The sequence below is a fragment of the Palaemon carinicauda genome, chromosome 13 (assembly GCF_036898095.1).
Source record: "Palaemon carinicauda isolate YSFRI2023 chromosome 13, ASM3689809v2, whole genome shotgun sequence".
In the NCBI taxonomy this organism is placed as follows: domain Eukaryota; kingdom Metazoa; phylum Arthropoda; class Malacostraca; order Decapoda; family Palaemonidae; genus Palaemon; species Palaemon carinicauda.
The window spans coordinates 133,924,583-133,942,948 of NC_090737.1; the positions used below are offsets into that span (position 1 = coordinate 133,924,583).

At 40.7% G+C, this 18,366-nt stretch overlaps 1 protein-coding gene across 2 annotated transcripts in view; it reads left to right on the top strand.

The window, feature by feature from the left end:
• LOC137652465 (mitochondrial disaggregase-like) overlaps positions 1 to 16,839 on the top strand; it is a 101,794-nt gene extending 84,955 nt beyond the window's left edge. Inside the window, exons 5-7 of one of the 2 annotated variants that reach the window (XM_068385854.1) lie at positions 8,209 to 8,362; positions 12,102 to 12,206; positions 16,341 to 16,834. In XM_068385854.1, the coding sequence (XP_068241955.1) occupies positions 8,209 to 8,362; positions 12,102 to 12,206; positions 16,341 to 16,556 (475 nt within the window). In that variant the 3' untranslated portion in view covers positions 16,557 to 16,834. Of the gene's footprint in view, positions 1 to 8,208; positions 8,363 to 12,101; positions 12,207 to 16,340 lie in introns of both variants that reach the window. The other variant, XM_068385853.1, reaches the window with a different exon arrangement.
• Positions 16,840 to 18,366: the final 1,527 nt, after the last annotated feature.

Below are 18,366 nucleotides of genomic sequence, written 5' to 3' on the forward strand. Positions count from 1 at the left end.
AGCTTAGTTAGCTTTTGGAATTAATTTGATTAATTATGGTGACGAAGAGAGTATGAACTCTCTTTCACCTTTAAATGGCCGACCCTTCCCTTAGACGGAAGTGTTGGTGTCTAAGAGAGTATAGACTCTCTTTCTTAATTTTGCTTTACAAAAGTTATAGATTTATTTTATTTCTCTCCGCCTTTTATAGGCCTCTTCGATTAACTTCCTTTTATTATAAACTTATTAAAATTAATTTTTATATTTGTTTATATTCGACCTTTCCTAATAGTAGGCGGTCTTTTCTTGGTACCGAAGTTAATTAACATTGAGCCCGTCATTTCGGTTTTACCTGTTAACATATTTTGCTATTTTAATGTTTTTGAAAGAATTTCTTTGATAGTCTCGTACTGTTTTCAAAGTTGAACTAACGTTTTGTTTTGTCTCTGCAGTTGTTGACGTTCAGAACGTTCAACTTGCGCTCTATCGTCACGATAGAGAGAGAATTTTCACGGTGTCACGTTGCAGTAAGAGTAACCGTGTCTAGCGTTTTGTTCATTCTTTCTTAACTTAATGGTTTTAATTCTAATAAATTGGGAAATATTTCAGTTTTTTCCTTTAACAATAATATGTTTTAACGATATATATGATTGGGCTCTTCTCTCAGGTTCTAAGTCAAGAGAGAGAGAGAGAGAGAGAGAGAGAGAGAGAGATAGAGACGGAGGGAGAAAGAGGAGGATAAACGTTTCGTTCAAGCGAGTAACGTTGTTATCGTTTTTGCTCTTCTCCCTAGTCTCTTTAGGGGAAGAAGGTAAACGTTTCTAGAGTTTTTTCTTGTTCTCAAGCTTTATGCGGTGAGAGATTTTAAACGTAGTTTATTTGATCTAGTGTTTAGTCTCTTTCCAGCCACTGAATTATTTATCTTTTATTAGATTTTTCTGTTACATTGTAATTCTGTTTTCGCAATTACTAACTTTTGAGAAAGGATAGAATTGCGTGTTTCAGGTACAAACCACTTAAAGTTTCGAGTTCAGTGAAATAAGTGCAAACAGAAAATCAAAAGTGATAAGTGATTAGCGCAAAGTGTGTCAGTGTTGTGCGTGTGGGTACTTCTGTGCGTGCCAGTCGTCCTCCCAGTCCGGGACCTCTTGCAAGCTCCCAAGCCACAGGGGAGAAGCAATGTCGAAGGGCAAAAGGGTTCGGCAGGCCTTGATCGGCGCACAGAAGTATCCTCGGTGGTTGCGGGCGTGTCTTACAGAGACCGTCACTCCCACCCGCAGACGATTGAGCCCTTATTTTGCTCGTCTGCAGAAGAAATTTCGGGGAGAAAACGCTGGTCTCAGGTCTCAAGACCTCTTAAACGTAAAGTCCAGACCTATGCCAGACGTACGAAGTTAGAGTTCAACAACCCGGATGCAGTCATTGGGTTAGCTCTGACTCTCCTCAGTCATGAGGTGACTGCACACCTCCTAAGAGAGGTAAGGCGATGCCTCAACAGACCTCATCTTCTATTAAGGCTTTGCCTCAACAGACCTTATCGTCTGTTGATCCCAAGACGACTTTGCTGCAGTCCATGCAGTCGCAGCTTGCGGTCTTAATGCGTGAGTTTCAGGCTGAGAAGGTTACACCTCCTCCTGCGAACGCTCCGCCTCTCCGCAGTCCAGTCTGCCAGGCGTACGAAGTTGAGGTTCCTCAGGCTACCTTACCGCGTTCTGAGTTGCCAGTTACCAGCAGTGTGCAGCAACCTCCGCCTCCTCCTGCGAGAGCTCCGCCTCACCGCAGTCCAGTCTGCCAGGCGTACGAAGTTGAGGTTCCTCAGGCTTCCTTACCGCGTTCTGAGTTGCCAGTTACCAGCGTTGTGCAGCTACCTTAACCTTCCTTAAGGCAACCTCAGCAATGGGAGCAGGAGTCTTATGCCTTACTTCCTCCGCTTCCGCTTGCGGTTCCACCAGCGAGGCAACAATCTCTTGAGGTACGACAACCTCTTCCATCAATGAGGCAGCCACCTCAGCACTCGCTGCAGCGACCTCAACCCTCCTCAAGGCAAGAGTCTCAACTCCTTAGGCTAGCACCTCAGGAACCTCAACTCGCGAGACAAGAACTGCGTTCTGCGCAGCCGCTACCTCAACTCTCGCAGCTCACACCTCAGGAACCTTAACTCGTTCCTCAGGAACCTGCTTCTGCGCATCCGCAACCCTTACAGCAAGCGCAACTCTTGAGGCAGCAAGCTCATGCTATGAGTCAGCCACCTCAACGCATGCATCTGCCACTTTTTCCTCAACTTGAGCTTCTTCCCATTCAACTTGGGAATAACAAATGACAATAATAACACCTCATTACTTTCATAACTTGCATTTGTAATCATATACATGTATGCCTACACAAACTTTATGATAATGGAGGTTATTTGTATTACTTATATAAAAATATATATGTATTCCTTGCAATATATTTTTAACAAATCGCAAAATATGGCAAAAATACCCCATGCAAGCATGCATGTAGTAATGCAGTGTTGCCAACAGGGCGAGTTTCCCTTTCCTGAGGTGAAGTAGATTATAGTACATTTAGTGTAGCTTAATTCTACGATTATCATGCCGGCTATCAAATTCATCAACAAAACAGTTTAAATCAATTCCCTCGGCACGTGCACTTTCAATGGACGGTAATGCGATATTACTCACTCTAGCACTGGTCATGGAATTTCTGAGAAATGTTACACGCCATGCAACACGCTCTGCTTACCTTACAGCATGCTCTACATACAGCATGCTCTGCATACAGCATGCTCTGCATACAGCATGCTCTGCATACAGCATGCTCTGCATACACCATGCTCTGCATACAACATGCTCTGCATACCTTACCGCATGCTTCTCAGTCACACATCTTTGGTTGTTGCCAACTCACTAGACTGTCAAGCAGTTTCATAACGTTGCCTTCTAGTCTGCTGCTTTTGCACCAGTGAAACCCTCACTGAGAGAACTTAGCTTTTCTCGGATATGGTCCCTGTAGATGAGAAAGTGCTTTTCTCCCTCCTTCTGATATTCCCTTGAGGATTCTGTCATTTGGAGAGGAGCCTTTAGCTGCGTAGCCTCCTATGGACTTTTATTTAAGCATAACATGCTTCCAGGGAAGGTAATGGTTCCACTTCAGTCGCTAATCCCGTCTGTTACCACACCTGCTCCCATAGACCTTGAGCTGTGTTGCAAGACATGCAGTCCAAGCTTAGTCCTTGTTAGAGGATTTTTTGTTTACGGAGTCAGTGTGTCACTGGGAAGACGTTCAACAACCAGCAGAAGTGACTTGTTGTGACGCAGTGCGGCAACCTCAGCAACCCGATAAGGAGTTGTCTGTACGACCCAGACAGTCTAGACAGCTTCGGGTTGTCACTGTACTTCCTCGCTTCCCCATGGTTGACAGTTCACAGACTGTGCAGCAGTACCATGATCTTGTGTCCGGCTCCGTCAGACGACTGGCTTTTAAGAGCTCCCACAAGTCGTCGCTGTCTGGAGATTCTCAAATGGACTATGGATCTGACCAAGGAACTGGGCCTCCTGGTCAATTTTGAGGAGTCTCAGCTCGTCCCATCCCAGACCATTGTCTCCCTGGGTATGGATCTTCAGAGTCGAGCTTTTCGGGCTTTTCCGTCGGCCCCAAGGATCTTCCAAGCCCTAGAATGCATCCAGAGCATGCTGAGAAGGAACCGATGCTCAGTCAGGTAGTGGATGAGTCTAACAGGGACACTTTCATCGCTGGCCCTGTTCATCGTGTTAGGGAGACTCCACCTCCCCCCCCTTCAGTATCATCTAGCTGCTCACTGGATAAAGGACATGACGCTAGAGACGGTCTCAGTTCCTGTTTCCGAAGAGAGGAGGTCTTCTCTCGCGTGGTGTAAGAACAGCTTTCTTCTCAAGGAAGTCTACCTTTGGCTGTTCAGAAACCCGACCGCCGTCTCCTCTCGGACGCATCAGACACGGGCTGGGGTGCGACTTTGGACGGACAAGAATGCTCGGGAACATGGAATCAGGAGCAAAGGACACTTCACATTAATTGCAAGGAGTTGTTGGCGGTTATTCTGGCCTTGATAAGCTTCAAGTCCCTCCAGCTTAACAAAGTGGTGGAGGTGGACTCTGACAACACCACAGCCCTGGCTTACATCTTCAAGCAGGGAGGGACTCTTTCGTGGAAGTTGTTCTAGATCGCAAGGGACCTCCTCATCTGGTCTAAAGATCGAAAGCTCACGCTGGTAACGAGGTTCATTCAGGGCAATATGAATGTCATGGCAGATCACCTCAGCCGGAAGGGTCAGGTCATCCCCACAGAGTGGACCCTTCTCAAGAATGTTTGCAGCAGACTTTGGGCCTGTGGGGTCAGCCAACCATAGATCTGTTCGCTACCTCGATAACCTAGAGACTCCTGTTGTATTGTTCTCCGATTCCAGACCCAGCAGCAGTTCACGTGGATGCTTTTCTGCTGGATTGGTTCCATCTCGACCTGTATGCATTCCCGCCGTTCAAGATTGTCAACAGGGTACTTCAGAAGTTCTCCTCTCGCAAAGGGACACGGCTGACGTTGGTTGGCTCCGCTCTGGCCCGCGAGAGAATGGTTCTTAGAGGTACTGCAATGGCTGGTCGACATTCCCAGGACTCTTCCTCTAGGAGTGAACCTTCTACGTCTACCTCACGTAAAAAAGGTACACCCAATCCTCCACGCTCTTCGTCTGACTGCCTTCAGACTTTCGAAAGACTCTCAAGAGCTAGGGGCTTTTCGAAGGAGGCAGCCAGAACGATTGCCAAAGCAAGGAGAACATCCACTCTCAGAATCTATCAGTCTCAAGGGGAAGTCTTCCGTAGCTGGTACAAGACCAATGCAGTTTCCTCAACCAGTACCACTGTAACCCAGATTGCTGACTTCCTGTTATATCTAAGGAAAGTAAGATCCCTTTCAGCTCCTACGATCAAGGGTTACAGAAGTATGTTGGCAGCGGTTTTCCGCCACAGAGGCTTGGATCTTTCCACCAACAAAGATCTACAGGACCTCCATAGGTCTTTTAGGACCTCAAAGGAACGTCGGTTGTCCACTCCAGGCTGGAATCTAGACGTGGTCCTAAGGTTCCTTATGTCATCAAGATTTGAACCTCTCCAATCAGCCTCTTTTTAGGACCTCACATTAAAAACTCTTTTCCTCGTGTGCTTGACAACAGCTAAAAGAGTAAGTGAGATCCACGCCTTCAGCAGGATCATTGTTTTCACATCTGAAACGGCTACATGTTCCTTGCAGCTCGGTTTTTGCTAAACGAGCTTCCTTCACGTCCTTGGCCTAAGTCGTTCGAGATCCCAAGCCTGTCCAACTTGGTGGGGAATGAACTGGAGAGAGTACTTTGCCCAGTTAGAGCTCTTAGGTACTATCTAAAAAGGTCTTAACCTTTACAAGGACAATCAGAAGCCTTATAGTGTGCTATCAAGAAACCTTCTTTTCCAAGTTCTAAGAACTCAGTTTCTTACTATTCAGGCTTCTGATTAGAGAAACACATTCTCATCTGAAGGAAGAAGACCTTGCTTTGCTGAAGGTAAGGACACATGAAGTGGGAGCTGTGGGTACTTCAGTGGCCTTCAAACAGAGCCATTCTCTGCAGAGTGTTATGGATGCAACCTATTGGAGAAGCAAGTCAGTGTTTGCATCATTCTATCTCAAAGATGTCCAGTCTCTTTACGAGTACTGCTACACCCTGGGACCATTCGTAGCAACGAATGCAGTAGTAGGCGAGGGCTCAGCCACTACATTCCCATAATCCCATAACCTTTTAACCTTTCTCTTGAATACTTTTTATGGGTTGTACGGTCGGCTAAGAAGCCTTCCACATCCTTGTTGATTTGGCGGGTGGTCAATTCTTTCTTGAGAAGCGCCGAGGTTAAAGGTTGTGATGAGGTCCTTTAGTATGGGTTGCAGCCCTGTATACTTTAGCACCTTTGAGTTGATTCAGCCTTCCAAGAGGAACGCTGCGCTCAGTAAGGAAGACGATCTTATTAAAGGCGGAGTAACGGTTCAAGTCGACTTCCTTACCAGGTACTTATTATTTCATTGTTATTGTGGATAACTGATTATATGAAATACGGGATACTTAGCTATCCTTTAGTCTTGTACACTGGTTTTTCACCCACCCCCCTGGGTGTGAATCAGCTACATGATTATCGGGTAAGTTTAATATTGAAAAATGTTATTTTCATTAGTAAAATAAATTTTTGAATATACTTACCCGATAATCATGATTTAATTGACCCACCCTTCCTCCCCATAGAGAACCAGTGGACCGAGGAAAAAGTGAGGTGGCGTCAACAACAAGTACTGTAGTACCTGGCCACAGGTGGCGCTTGTGAGTACACCCCCTTCTAGTATAGTGATAGCTGGCGTATCCCTCCCGTAGAATTCTGTCGGGCAACGGAGTTGACAGCTACATGATTATCGGGTAAGTATATTCAAAAATTTATTTTACTAATGAAAATAACATTTTTCGACACGCGAAGTACAATTCGAACACGTTCCTACTCTACACCCGAATTTTTTTTTCGACACCCGAAGTAAACAATACTCATATGCGTAGTCGGTGCTCATAGCGCCTGATGTGTTTTTTATTTCCGCCAATAGAAGGCAGCACTTCAACCTCGGAGGGACCCTCAATTAGCGTGGCTTGGGTCAGTCCTCTGTTCTCGTTGGCTTTATGTGGTTGTGCCCTGTGCGTTCTGCTATTAATTGTGTTTTAATCGTGATTTTTTACATTCATCCTTTTACGGTATTTTACGAAAATCATGGGTCCTAAAAGGCTTAGTTTCGCAAGTGGTAGTGGTAGTGGTGAGAAAAGGAATAAGGGAATGCTTTCTTTAGAAGTAAAGCAAGGAATTATTGAAAAGCATGAGCGTGGCGTCCGTATGAGTGAACTTGCAATAAGTTCCGTGCAAATAAAAGAGGTGTTCGGAAAATATCAAGACGTGGTCGACTTCATCGACAAATACCATCCAAAGAAATTGCAGGTTTGTCGTGTAGCTGCGCAGTTTGATGATGTTTCCCTAACTTATTTTCGAAACATTCTGAAAAGCTGTACCAAGCAACTTTCTATCGATAGCTTCTTTAAAAAAACTACGAAGCGAACTCGTGATGAAGAGGAAGGAAGTGGTTCAAAGAAAACAGCAAAGAGTGAAGAGAAAAAAATTCAATCAATTGTAAGTGTAGAGAGTGAAAGTGATTAAAATTAATCATCAAAAAGAAAAAAAGAAAATGTAAAAAAAAATATAAATTATGAAAAAAAAAAAGCTAAGTTGTGTTAAAGTTCACTTAGTGTAAGTTAGAATAAGTTACGGTAGTGTACGTTTATCGAAGTTAACCTCTCTACCTCCTCGCCGCCCATCCGTCTCCTCTCTGCGTAGCAAGACTAACAACACCTGCGCTGGAGTTTCTAAGGTAAAGTGACGCTAAAAACCCGTTTCTTATTTATCATTTTTTGCTAATTCTTCTTATTTACATGTCTATTCTTCTTATTTACATGTCTATTATCTAATTTAGTGTTCATTATTCTCATGGGAAAATTATGTGTAGTAGTTTATTAAGAAGTTATCATAGGTTTTTGGGCTCAACCACGGATTAATCCTATTTCAATGTATTCTTATGGGAAAATTCGTTTCGACAACCGAACATTTTCTACATCCGAAGTTGGTTCTGGAACGGATTAAATTCGTATGTAGAGGTTCCACTGTACTGTAATTGTGTTTGTGTTGCATCTATATACTTTTACACCCAAAGTAATATGCAAAATGCTATTATTCAAATTTAGTGTTCTAAGAGTTTAGATTATATTACTTTTATTTAGCGTGAAGTAGGAGATGATGAATGGAGACGTATTGATTTAAAAGCTTTAGATAGAGACGACTGGCGAAATCTAACCAAGGCCCCTTGCGTCAATAGGCGTAGGAGGAGATGATGATGATAACTTTAATAGGTTATTTTATTTACTCAACAAAAAAATAATAATTCATGTATAATTTTTCTTACGGGGTTAAGCTAATATAACCACCGTTGAATTTTAAGGGTTTAAATGGGTCGAGTTAGTCTAATGCTGTTCCCGTTTATTTATATGGTTTACAGTACTCATAATTTCTCAATGAGCTGAATGATTAAAGTTTCCTCATTAATCTTTCTAAGCTTATTATCACTTGACGTAATTTTTCCTTTCAGGTTCAAGGAGAGGATTGTTCGTCCTATATTGAAGAATCATTTTCAGCGTGATGAGTTTCTCGGAAGAATTAACGAGATCGTTTACTTCGTTCCATTCTCACGGTCTGAACTTTTAAAACTTGTAAGGATGGAGCTTGATCGATGGGTTAAGCAAGTAAGTACAGTATAACTGTTCTGGCATATATATAACTATGGATTCATTACGCTATATACTTCAAGGCACAAGTTAGATTGACAGATAGGTTAAAAACTGAGTGTTCTAGAGTGAATTTGTTTGCCTAGCATTAGTAGATAATAAGGATACTATTAATAGACAGTGCTAGGTAAGCAACAGCCTAATGTTTCCTGATGTTCATCTTCAATTTTTCTTTAGTGCTTGCAGTGTAAAGACGTGGATGGAATAGTTCAATTGAGTGGTGGATTTCCTCTACTGTATTTATTTTTTTTTTCTTTTTGCTGTTCTTTTTCAGTGAAAATAAAGTGATGTGAGGATGATATTAATATTTTAAGGTAGATCCTCTTATTTACTTAAATTGAATACAAGTCTGTTAAAGAGTCCAGGCTAAATTAGCCTCTGTTGAACCTAACTCCAACATAATGATTTTTGCACCTAATGGAGTCTACTCATTTGTGGAAATGAGTTAAATTGTCATCCTTTAATAAATTTTATTTGGGTTTATTTCTATGCAGAACAAACGTTCATTCTTTCTTATGGGTATCTTTTACCTACAGCTGGCACCGTCTAATGAAAAACAATGCTCCGAAGGAACTGTAAAGGGCTCCTGCCTAGTCAGTTGAGCAGAGCAGTGTATTCTTTTTTCAACCTTTGAGCCATTCGGGTGTGTACTATTGCGCTCCTGGCTCTCAAAGGGGACTCCGTTCTCTGTCCATAAGATGTGTTTTATTGTACAGTATTGTTGTGTATGTTCCTTAGTTTTGAAGATGTTAAGTGAAAGCATAAAATGCTGATGTGTTTTGGCAAAAGCATGTTTATTTTCTAATCTTCCATGGACCCTTGCAAGCTTTTTACTCTTTGCCGATTGCTTGTTTGTAAGTGTCCCGTTATAATGAGAGATTTACAAAGGACAAGAAGAGAGGGAAGAAAACTTTTCTATCATAGAGGGGGTAGCGGAAAGTAAATACTGCTGATGTTGTCATTGGCTAATATGCAAGAAGCTTGGGTGATTGATGAATTATCTCTTGGCATGTGGTCTAGTGCTGAGGTCAGAAATAGGAAGGGAATATGCTCCTTCTCTTCTCAATCCAGCATCTCTTCGTCTTCATTCTTTTCTGCTTCTCCTCCACCCAAGAAGAAGAGCAATTAGGAGTAGTAGTCATGCAGCAAAACCAGTCGTCAGAAGTCACGGCGGCCTCACTGTAACAATAAGTACCTCTTGGGTTCTCACTACAGAACCTCTGAGATACTGGCTTCTTGCAATGGTTCTTGTGCCTCTCTTGAGGTCTAGAAAGTCATAGTTCTCTGATGTACCAGGTTCCTATAATTGGGCAGGGGTTGAAAACTTGCATTCGCCTCCTTGCTTCCAGTGTTAGAATGATGGTGCTCCATTCTCCCCATCTCATGATACTTTGTTGTTATGGGAGGAGACAGCTAGAACTGTTGATATCTCCTGTTGTTAAGTCAGGATCCCAGAAAACCTCAAATCAATCAATCTATCAATCAATCCTATCGTTAAGCACATGAGACCCCTGTCAATGTTCTGTAGCATGAAGGCTCTCCTCCTAAAGGTGGATCGTCCATATAGCGAGAGATAGTAAACAAATGTTCCTGCACTGATTCTTCAATACAATGGACTCCCAACCTGAATAGCTTAGGTATCAAGCAAACTGCCAAAGTCTTTTGAGGGGTTGGACTCTGGAGTGATGACCTTAGCTCTATCTACCCGAAAAGCGGCTCTCCACCAAAGCCATTAATTAGCGTAACTAGTTTGTTCTTAACTTGGGTACAACACTTGTACTCTGGAGCAATTCCTTATGCCATCTCTAACACCTCTTGATATTCTATTTCTTATGTAAGCATCACTCACTTCTGTATCCTGCAAATTTGGCAGTTTATATAACCATCTCAAAGACATGCACAACATGGCTGTAGGTCATCAGGTAGGAGTAGAGTGTTTCAAGTATCTAATCTTAGTAATCTTAGCATAACTCCTGAGTAGTGCCTGCATAGATGCATGGCACAATACCCAGCATTCTTTTGCCCGGGCCTTTATCTGTGTCGTATTCAGACATGGTCCCTTGCAAGCAAGAACCCTACTTCCAGGTATTTTGGAGCTGAGAATATTAAAGTTAAAGTTAAAGTTCGGGTTTTAGGTCTCCACTGAGACGATTTACATCGTCCTCCTCGGGCGACCATTAGCCAGCAGGGACTATCTCTAGTCCCCTCTAACCTCCCCCCAGGCGCCACCCTGGGAGTACCCCCCGGTAGAAGGTCTCACGGTATTCGCGTTCCTGGCGGGGACCGAACTCGGGACCTCTGCAATAGAAATCCGCGACGCTACCAACCTTGCCATCCGAATTAGCTTTTGTTTGATTTGGTCAGTGTCTATACCTTTAGACTTTTATTCACAATCACCCTCTCCCTATTTGCGTTTGTTAAGGAAATTCCGTAATTTTAATGTGTTAGCCATTCCATGTACAGTGGTGTATCTTATTGGAGAGCTTAAGCATAAGAAACTAAGCTTCCGCACTCGTTCTATCCTCCAGGGGATAAAGTGCTATTAGAATTTTTATGATACTCAAGTGTCCTAGTGTTTTAGTTGCTACTTGTACCAGTATGCTGGGTCCAGTCCGTATCGTTGGTCTTCTTGTCTTGGCATGACATGTTAATTTAAGAAGTGCTCAGCTTTATAACTTTTGTTCGTGTGGTGTTCATTTTTGGGAATCTTCAAGGCTAATATTTATTTTGCTGTTGGTTGGTACTTTTACATCATTAGTGTTGTGTTTGGCTATTTCTTTATGTATGATTATGATTTTGACATCAGGACGTGAAAAGTGTTTAAATGATATTAGAAACGTTTGATGTAGTAGTTCTCTAGCCTATGATTCTAGAAAGAAGATCCTTGTCCTTTTTGCAACCTCACAATTCCACCAAAGCAAAGTAACAGAGATTTAGATTACTGGCATAAGCCTTTTAAGGCACTACAGTTAACTAATTCCTAGTCTCCTGAGGGTGTATTGTTTACTATCCGTAATAAGATAACCACCATCTCACCGTACACATCAATGTGTGAATCGGCATAATGATAAAAGATTTAAGAGTCATTGAAATGAAGAAAATTTCTATAATTGAATTTATTTCAATACTTAGCTGAGGTTCAATATTATCCCACCTTCCTCCCAACATCTACAGTTATTAGGCACAAATCAGAGATGGAGATGATATTTTCTGACTTAACCGTCTTCTTCTTCGTCTATTAGCGGGCTTTTTTTCCCATGCTGACCTGCCTACCGACACTTATTGGTGTTTACTATTCTCTACAAGGACTAGCAAAACCAATTTTACTTTAGAAAACTTTTGTTTCTAATCTATCTGTTGAACTAGCGTGGCCTCAAAACATACAACCTAATGAGTACTGTTCTGGATAAGTATTGAAATGATGACAAAAATCTATGAATTTGGCTGTAGTGATTTTAGCTGGCTTCTTTTCAAATACAGTACCATATTTTGTTATGAAATATTGAAATGTATCTAAAACAATAATTTTTGTTCTTCTGAAACCAAATTAGGTAACTTTTGTGTATTTTTCCTTTTAGAAAGATTTGTAAATTAAAGGGAAATTTTATCTTGTTAACTAAAGATTTGTGAATTAAAGGAAAACTTACCCTGTTAATTGTCCCAATTCTGAAAACGATAATTGACCTTAACTTTCCAGGCACATGAAAAGCACAACATCGAATTGAAGTGGGATCCTGTTATTCTTGATGTATTAGCTGATGGGTACAATGTTTATTATGGAGCAAGGTCTATTAAACATGAGGTAAGTGTTCCTTTATTGATTTTATTTAGGCAGATAAGTTTTCTTAAAAGCCCCTATGTAGTGAATTTTTGTACTCGAGATATGTCGTTCCTGATGGCTGTTCCTCCAGGCAGCTTTTTACTTAGGATATGTCTGCGAGTGATGTCCATCCATATACCAAAGGCACTTCCCCCAATTTTGGGGGGTAGCCGACATCAACAAGAACAAAACAAAAAAGGGGACCTCTACTCTCTATGTTCCTCCAGCCTAACCAGGGACTCAGCCGAGTTCAGCTGGTACTGCTAGGGTGCCACAGCCCACCCTCCCCCGTTATCCACCACAGATGAAGCTTCATAACGCTGAATCCCCTACTGCTGCTACATCCGCGGTCATCCAAGGCACCGGAGGAAGCAGCAGGGCCTACCGGAACTGCGTCACAATTGCTCGTCATTCATTCCTATTTCTAGCATGCTCTCTTGCCTCTCTCACATCTATCTTCCTACCACCCAGAGCTTTCTTCACTCCGTCCATCCACCCAAACCTTGGCCTTCCTCTTGTACTTCTCTCATCATATCTTGCATTCATCACCTTCTCTAGCAGACAGCCATTTTCCATTCTCTCAACATGGCCAAACCACCTCAACACATTCTTATCCACTCTAGCTGCTAACTCATTTCTTACACCCGTTCTCACCCTCACTTTTTCGTTCCTAACCCAATCTACTCGAGATACACCAGCCATACTCCGTAGACACTTCATTTCAAACACATTCAATTTCTGTCTCTCTGTCACTTTCATTCCCCACAACTCCGATCCATACATCACAGTTGGTACAATCACTTTCTCATACAGAACTCTCTTTACATTCATACCTAACCCTCTATTTTTTACTACTCCCTTAACTGCCCCCAACATTTTGCATCCTTCATTCACTCTCTGATGTACATCTACTTCCACTCCACCATTTGCTGCAACAACAGACCCCAAGTACTTAAACTGATCCACCTCCTCGAGTAACTCTCCATTCAACATGACATTCAACCTCGCACCACCTTCCCTTCTCATACATCTCATAACCTTACTCTTACCCACATTAACTCTCAACTTCCTTCTCTCACACACCCTTCCAAATTCTGTCACTAATCAGCCAAGCTTCTCTTCCGTGTCTGCAACCAGTACAGTATCATCCGCAAGCAACAACTGATTTACCATTCATTCATGGTCATTCTCGTCTACCAGTTTCAATCCTCATCCAAGCATTCTAGCATTCACCTCTCTCACCACTCCATCAACATACAAGTTAAACAACCACGGCGACATCACACATCCCTATCTCAGCCCCAATCTCACCGGAAACCAATCGCTCACTTCATTTCCTATCCTAACACATGCTTTACTACCTTTGTAGAAACTTTTCACTGCTTGCAACAACCTTCCACCAACTCCATATAATCTCATCACATTCCACATTGCTTCCTTATCAATTCTATCATACGCTTTTTCCAGATCCATAAACGCAACATACACCTCCTTACCTTTTGCTAAATATTTCTCGCATATCTGCCTAACTGTAAAAATCTGATTCATACAACCCCTACCTCTTCTGAAACCACCCTGTACTTCTAAGATTGCATTTTCTGTTTTATCCATAATCCTATTAATCAGTACTCTACCGTACACTTTTCCAACTACACTCAACAAACTAATACCCCTTGCATTACAACACTCATGCACGTCTCCTTTACTCTTATATAGTGGTACAATACACTCACAAACCCAATCTACTGGTACCATTGACAACACAAAACACATATTAAACAATCTCACCAACCATTTAAGTACAGTCACACCTCCTTCCTTCAATATCTCGGCTCTCACACCATCCATACCAGATGTTTTTCCTACTCTTGTTTCATCTAGTGCTCTCCTCACTTCCTCTCTTGTAATCTCTGTCTCACTCTCATCTCCCATCACCGGCACCTTAACACCTGCAACAGCAATTATATTTGCCTCCCTTTTATCCTCAACATTCAGTAAGCTTTCAAAATATTCCGCCCACCTTTTCCTTGCCTCCTCTCCTTTTAACAACCTTCTATTTCCATCTTTCACTGTCTCTTCAATTCTCGAACCAGCCTTCCTTACTCTCTTCACTTCTTTCCAAAACTTCTTCTTATTCTCTTCATATGAATGACCCAATCCCTGACCCCACCTCAGGTCAGCTGCCCTCTTTGCCTCACTTACCTTGCGCTTTACTTCCACATTTTTCTCTCTATATCTTTCTTACTTCTCTAAACTATTACTCTGCAGCCATTCTTCAAAAGCCCTCTTTTTCTCTTCCACTTTTACCTTCACTTCTTCATTCCACCATTCACTGCCCTTCCTCATGCTGCCTCTAACAAACTTCTTGCCTCACATCACTTGCAATCCCAACAAAATTTTCTTTTACTAACTTCCACTTCTCTAAATTACCAGTTTCTGTTACTTTCACTTTGTCATATGCCATTTTCAACCTTCTTGATATTTACTTTTTACCCCTGGTTTTATTAGCTCTTCAACCCTCACTAGCTCCCTTTTACATCCACCTACTCTATTCCTCCACTCTTTTGCTACAACTAATTTTCCTTCCACCAAAAAGTACTTTATAATTTTTGCTTAATTGCCTTGGAGGTAGAAGTCATAGTAACTAAACTTGCTACTGTATTGATAGTCAAGTAATAAGTGAATCTTTTCATTCTAATCAAATTCTTGTTGTGAGTGAATTTTGCACCAGTGATCGTTCACCATCATTCACTTCTCATCACATGCACACACACATGTATGAAAGCAGCAACTTTTCAAGTTTTGTTTTGTTGGTAGCGTTAATGAAGGCAAGATGCCTTTGCATTTAGAAGGTTTTTTGGTTCAAAGCTTCTTTGCACATTCATGTTGGACACCATATCAAGAAAGTCGAATGAACACAGAATATCTTCAGTGCTAGAGTTATCCGTATCAAATATTGTAGTTGATACTTTATCATCTTCCACTTAATTGTCCTTTGTCAGGCCTTCTCCTTCATGAGGCTCAATACTACACAGTGTTCTAGAAGTTTTATTAAGACTATGACTAAGTCATGGAATGGTGTTCCTAATCGGGTAGTTGAATTGGTAGAACTTCAAAAATTCATACTTGCTACAAATGTTATTTTGAACTGGCAGACATGAGTCATTTTATAGTTTATATATGAAATATGTTTTAATGTTACTGTTCTTAAAATATTTTAATTGTTTGTTACTTTTCATTTAGTTTATATATTTCATTATTTCCTTTTCCTTACTGGGCTATTTTTCCATGTTGGAGCCTTTAAGCTTATAGCATCCTGCTTTTCCAACTAGGGTTGTAGCTTAGCTAGTATTAATATTAATAATAATAATGAGGAGGAGAAGGGTTAGAAACAGTGCTAAAGGGGCTAACTACTTATTTTTTAGGGGATAAATGACAATACAATCACATTGGCTATTGGACGTCATTAATATGGGTCCCTGGCACAAATAGCTATCCAGAGAGGACTTGGATTATATATCTTTCATTGGAGACCCTACTGTATGAGAATGCATCATTACACCTCACCTTAAGTCAGCCTTGTAGAGTGACCCCAGTAGCAAATAATGCATTGTGTAGCCATGGTTTACCAAACATTTAGTACTTCATCTTTCCTTTTTCATGAGTGTGATAAACTTTATCATGTTATAAGCATATCTCAGGGTAACTTTTGATAGAAAAGACAGCCCTACCATCAGATTTTCCCTAAATTGATCTCTTGCCTTTGGAAAATTAAGAGGGATTATTAAGCTTAGATTCCATAAACGTTTGGAAATTGTGGGGAAGGAGGATTTTCTAGGTTTTGTGTTTCTCTTCCTGGTTAAATAGAAAAGTGATGAACGGTGGAATAGAAATGTTCAAGTTGTGTTAATAAGTGGATAAAACATTAGATCAATGGATAACAGTGTAATGCTATTCAAATAACTTTATCCCTTAGGTAATCTTTGTATGGCAATATGATTACAGAAAGCAATTAGGTCTGTACTTAAGAAATAAAAATATTTTGTCTGTTCATATGAAACCCAAGAAGATTATCTAAATTGAAAAATGGATTCCTGAACCGAGTCTTACCCGTAGGTTGAACGTCGTCTTGTCAACCAGCTTGCCCTGGCCTACGAAAGTGGTCACATTACTGCAGGCTGCACAGTTTACGTCTATACGGACCTACCCAAGACTGAGGATGAGAAGGCCAAGCTGCAGGATTCCCCCTCTCCCATAAAGATAAGGGTCAAAAGGAAAGGAACGGATAATTTCATGGAAGTTGATCCCGACGAGTATTTGAAACAACGATGACCATTGAGTTTGGTCATTTATTGGCAGGGAGCAATTTTCCGTAGTCTGTGTTTTGTTAGATTTGTTGTATCTAATCTGATGGATGATAATCATGACCTCTGAAATTACATCCAACCATAATCACTCGACGTGCAATAGACCAAAAATGTCTTCAGAATATTTAGAGGATTTATTTTACTTCTGAAAGGAATATGTATTAGATAAACACAATCTCGTTTAAGTTATTAAAATTTTATTTATAGAAAAAATCTTTCATTCAATCATTTGATATCTGTAATCATTCCTAAAAAGAGAGTTTGATTTTAAATTTCTTGATACTGTATAGGCCTAAGTCATCAGCTATGGTCTTGTTAAATTGAAATTTACTTTAGTAAGATGTATATTTTGGCATTTCATGCATTAATGTCATGCTTTAGAAATTTATATGATCAACAAACTGATACAGTACCATAATTGAAGGCTTAATAGAAAATAAAATCCTTTTCTTTGATGTTAATAATTATTATGGATATTTGTTACTTTATATTTACTTTATCATTTTTTTTTTTCATTGTTGAATATTATATTAATGTTGTAACCCAATTAGGGAATAATGAATACTACAAACTCAATGAATCCAAGGAAAAAGCTCAGTGTGGAAAAAGGAATTCTGACAAAGGAAAAATTTATTTTTGGAAGGTGCTGCGTGATCTCCAAGGACTTAACTATTTAAGGGTAGAACAGGGAGTCCAATACGCCCTGATTACCAAAGACATTTTTATTCCCGTACTCTATGGCCAGTGTAACAATGTGCAGAACAAAGACGCATTGAGTATAGGGTAGACCTGCAAGTTCAGGCACATTAGAACTTACCACAGCACCTTCAAATCTTTGCGTCATATGCCACATGTGATGTCACACACAGCGTATTAGACAAGAACCATTGTTCTAGTTCTCGGCCCCACACCTACATCATCAAGAGGCCCCAACATCCATTCTCGCTTCTTCAACCTTTTAAGGTGAACTTGTGGTGCGGCTGTATTATGAAGCATTAACCAAGCACATACAGAATTAATATACTGTACTAAACTATAAGAGAGAAAAAAACAATCAAGGTAAAATAAGTAATGAAATGATGCATGAATCTGCTCTATAAAGTCTTTTGCATGAATATAACTTTTGAAAGTTCCAATGATTCTACTACCTGGTTTAGGAAATTATATCATGGTTTGATCATAGCTGGAACATTGACTTCTAGAACATTATGTAGGACTGATCCTTGCATAAAATTAAGTCTCACACCATTCATGGTTCCTCATAAACCACGACCATAGCCAGTTCAAGAAAGCACACCTTCACAGGGTTTTACTTAAATTAGGACTTCAGAGAGTTTGAAATATTCCAGTCCTATCCAAGAATTTATTTAAACCTGTCACTTTAGCAAGCTTAAGAAAATGAATTTTTAATTATGGCGCTACAAAAATCGGGACTTTAGTGGAGGGTAAAGCATTAAATCGTACAGTAATTTCACCATTCAGTAGAATGGCCATGTATCGGGCCTTATCATAGACAGATTTAACTATCCACCCCTTATTTGAGCGTTATATCTTCCACCAGTAATTGGTAACATTGTTCTAGGAGTTTAAAATGCCATTTTGACTTGTGTATCCCCAGTGTAGAACTGTGGAATTATGAATGTTAATACTGTATTATTTTAATTCTTCAGTTATCTAGGAAAACCTTAGTCATGTGGCTGTCCCAATTAATTGGCTTTTGAATGAGTAGTAAGATTGGTGCAAGAAAAGCTGGTCAGGGATGCAATGTGGACAAG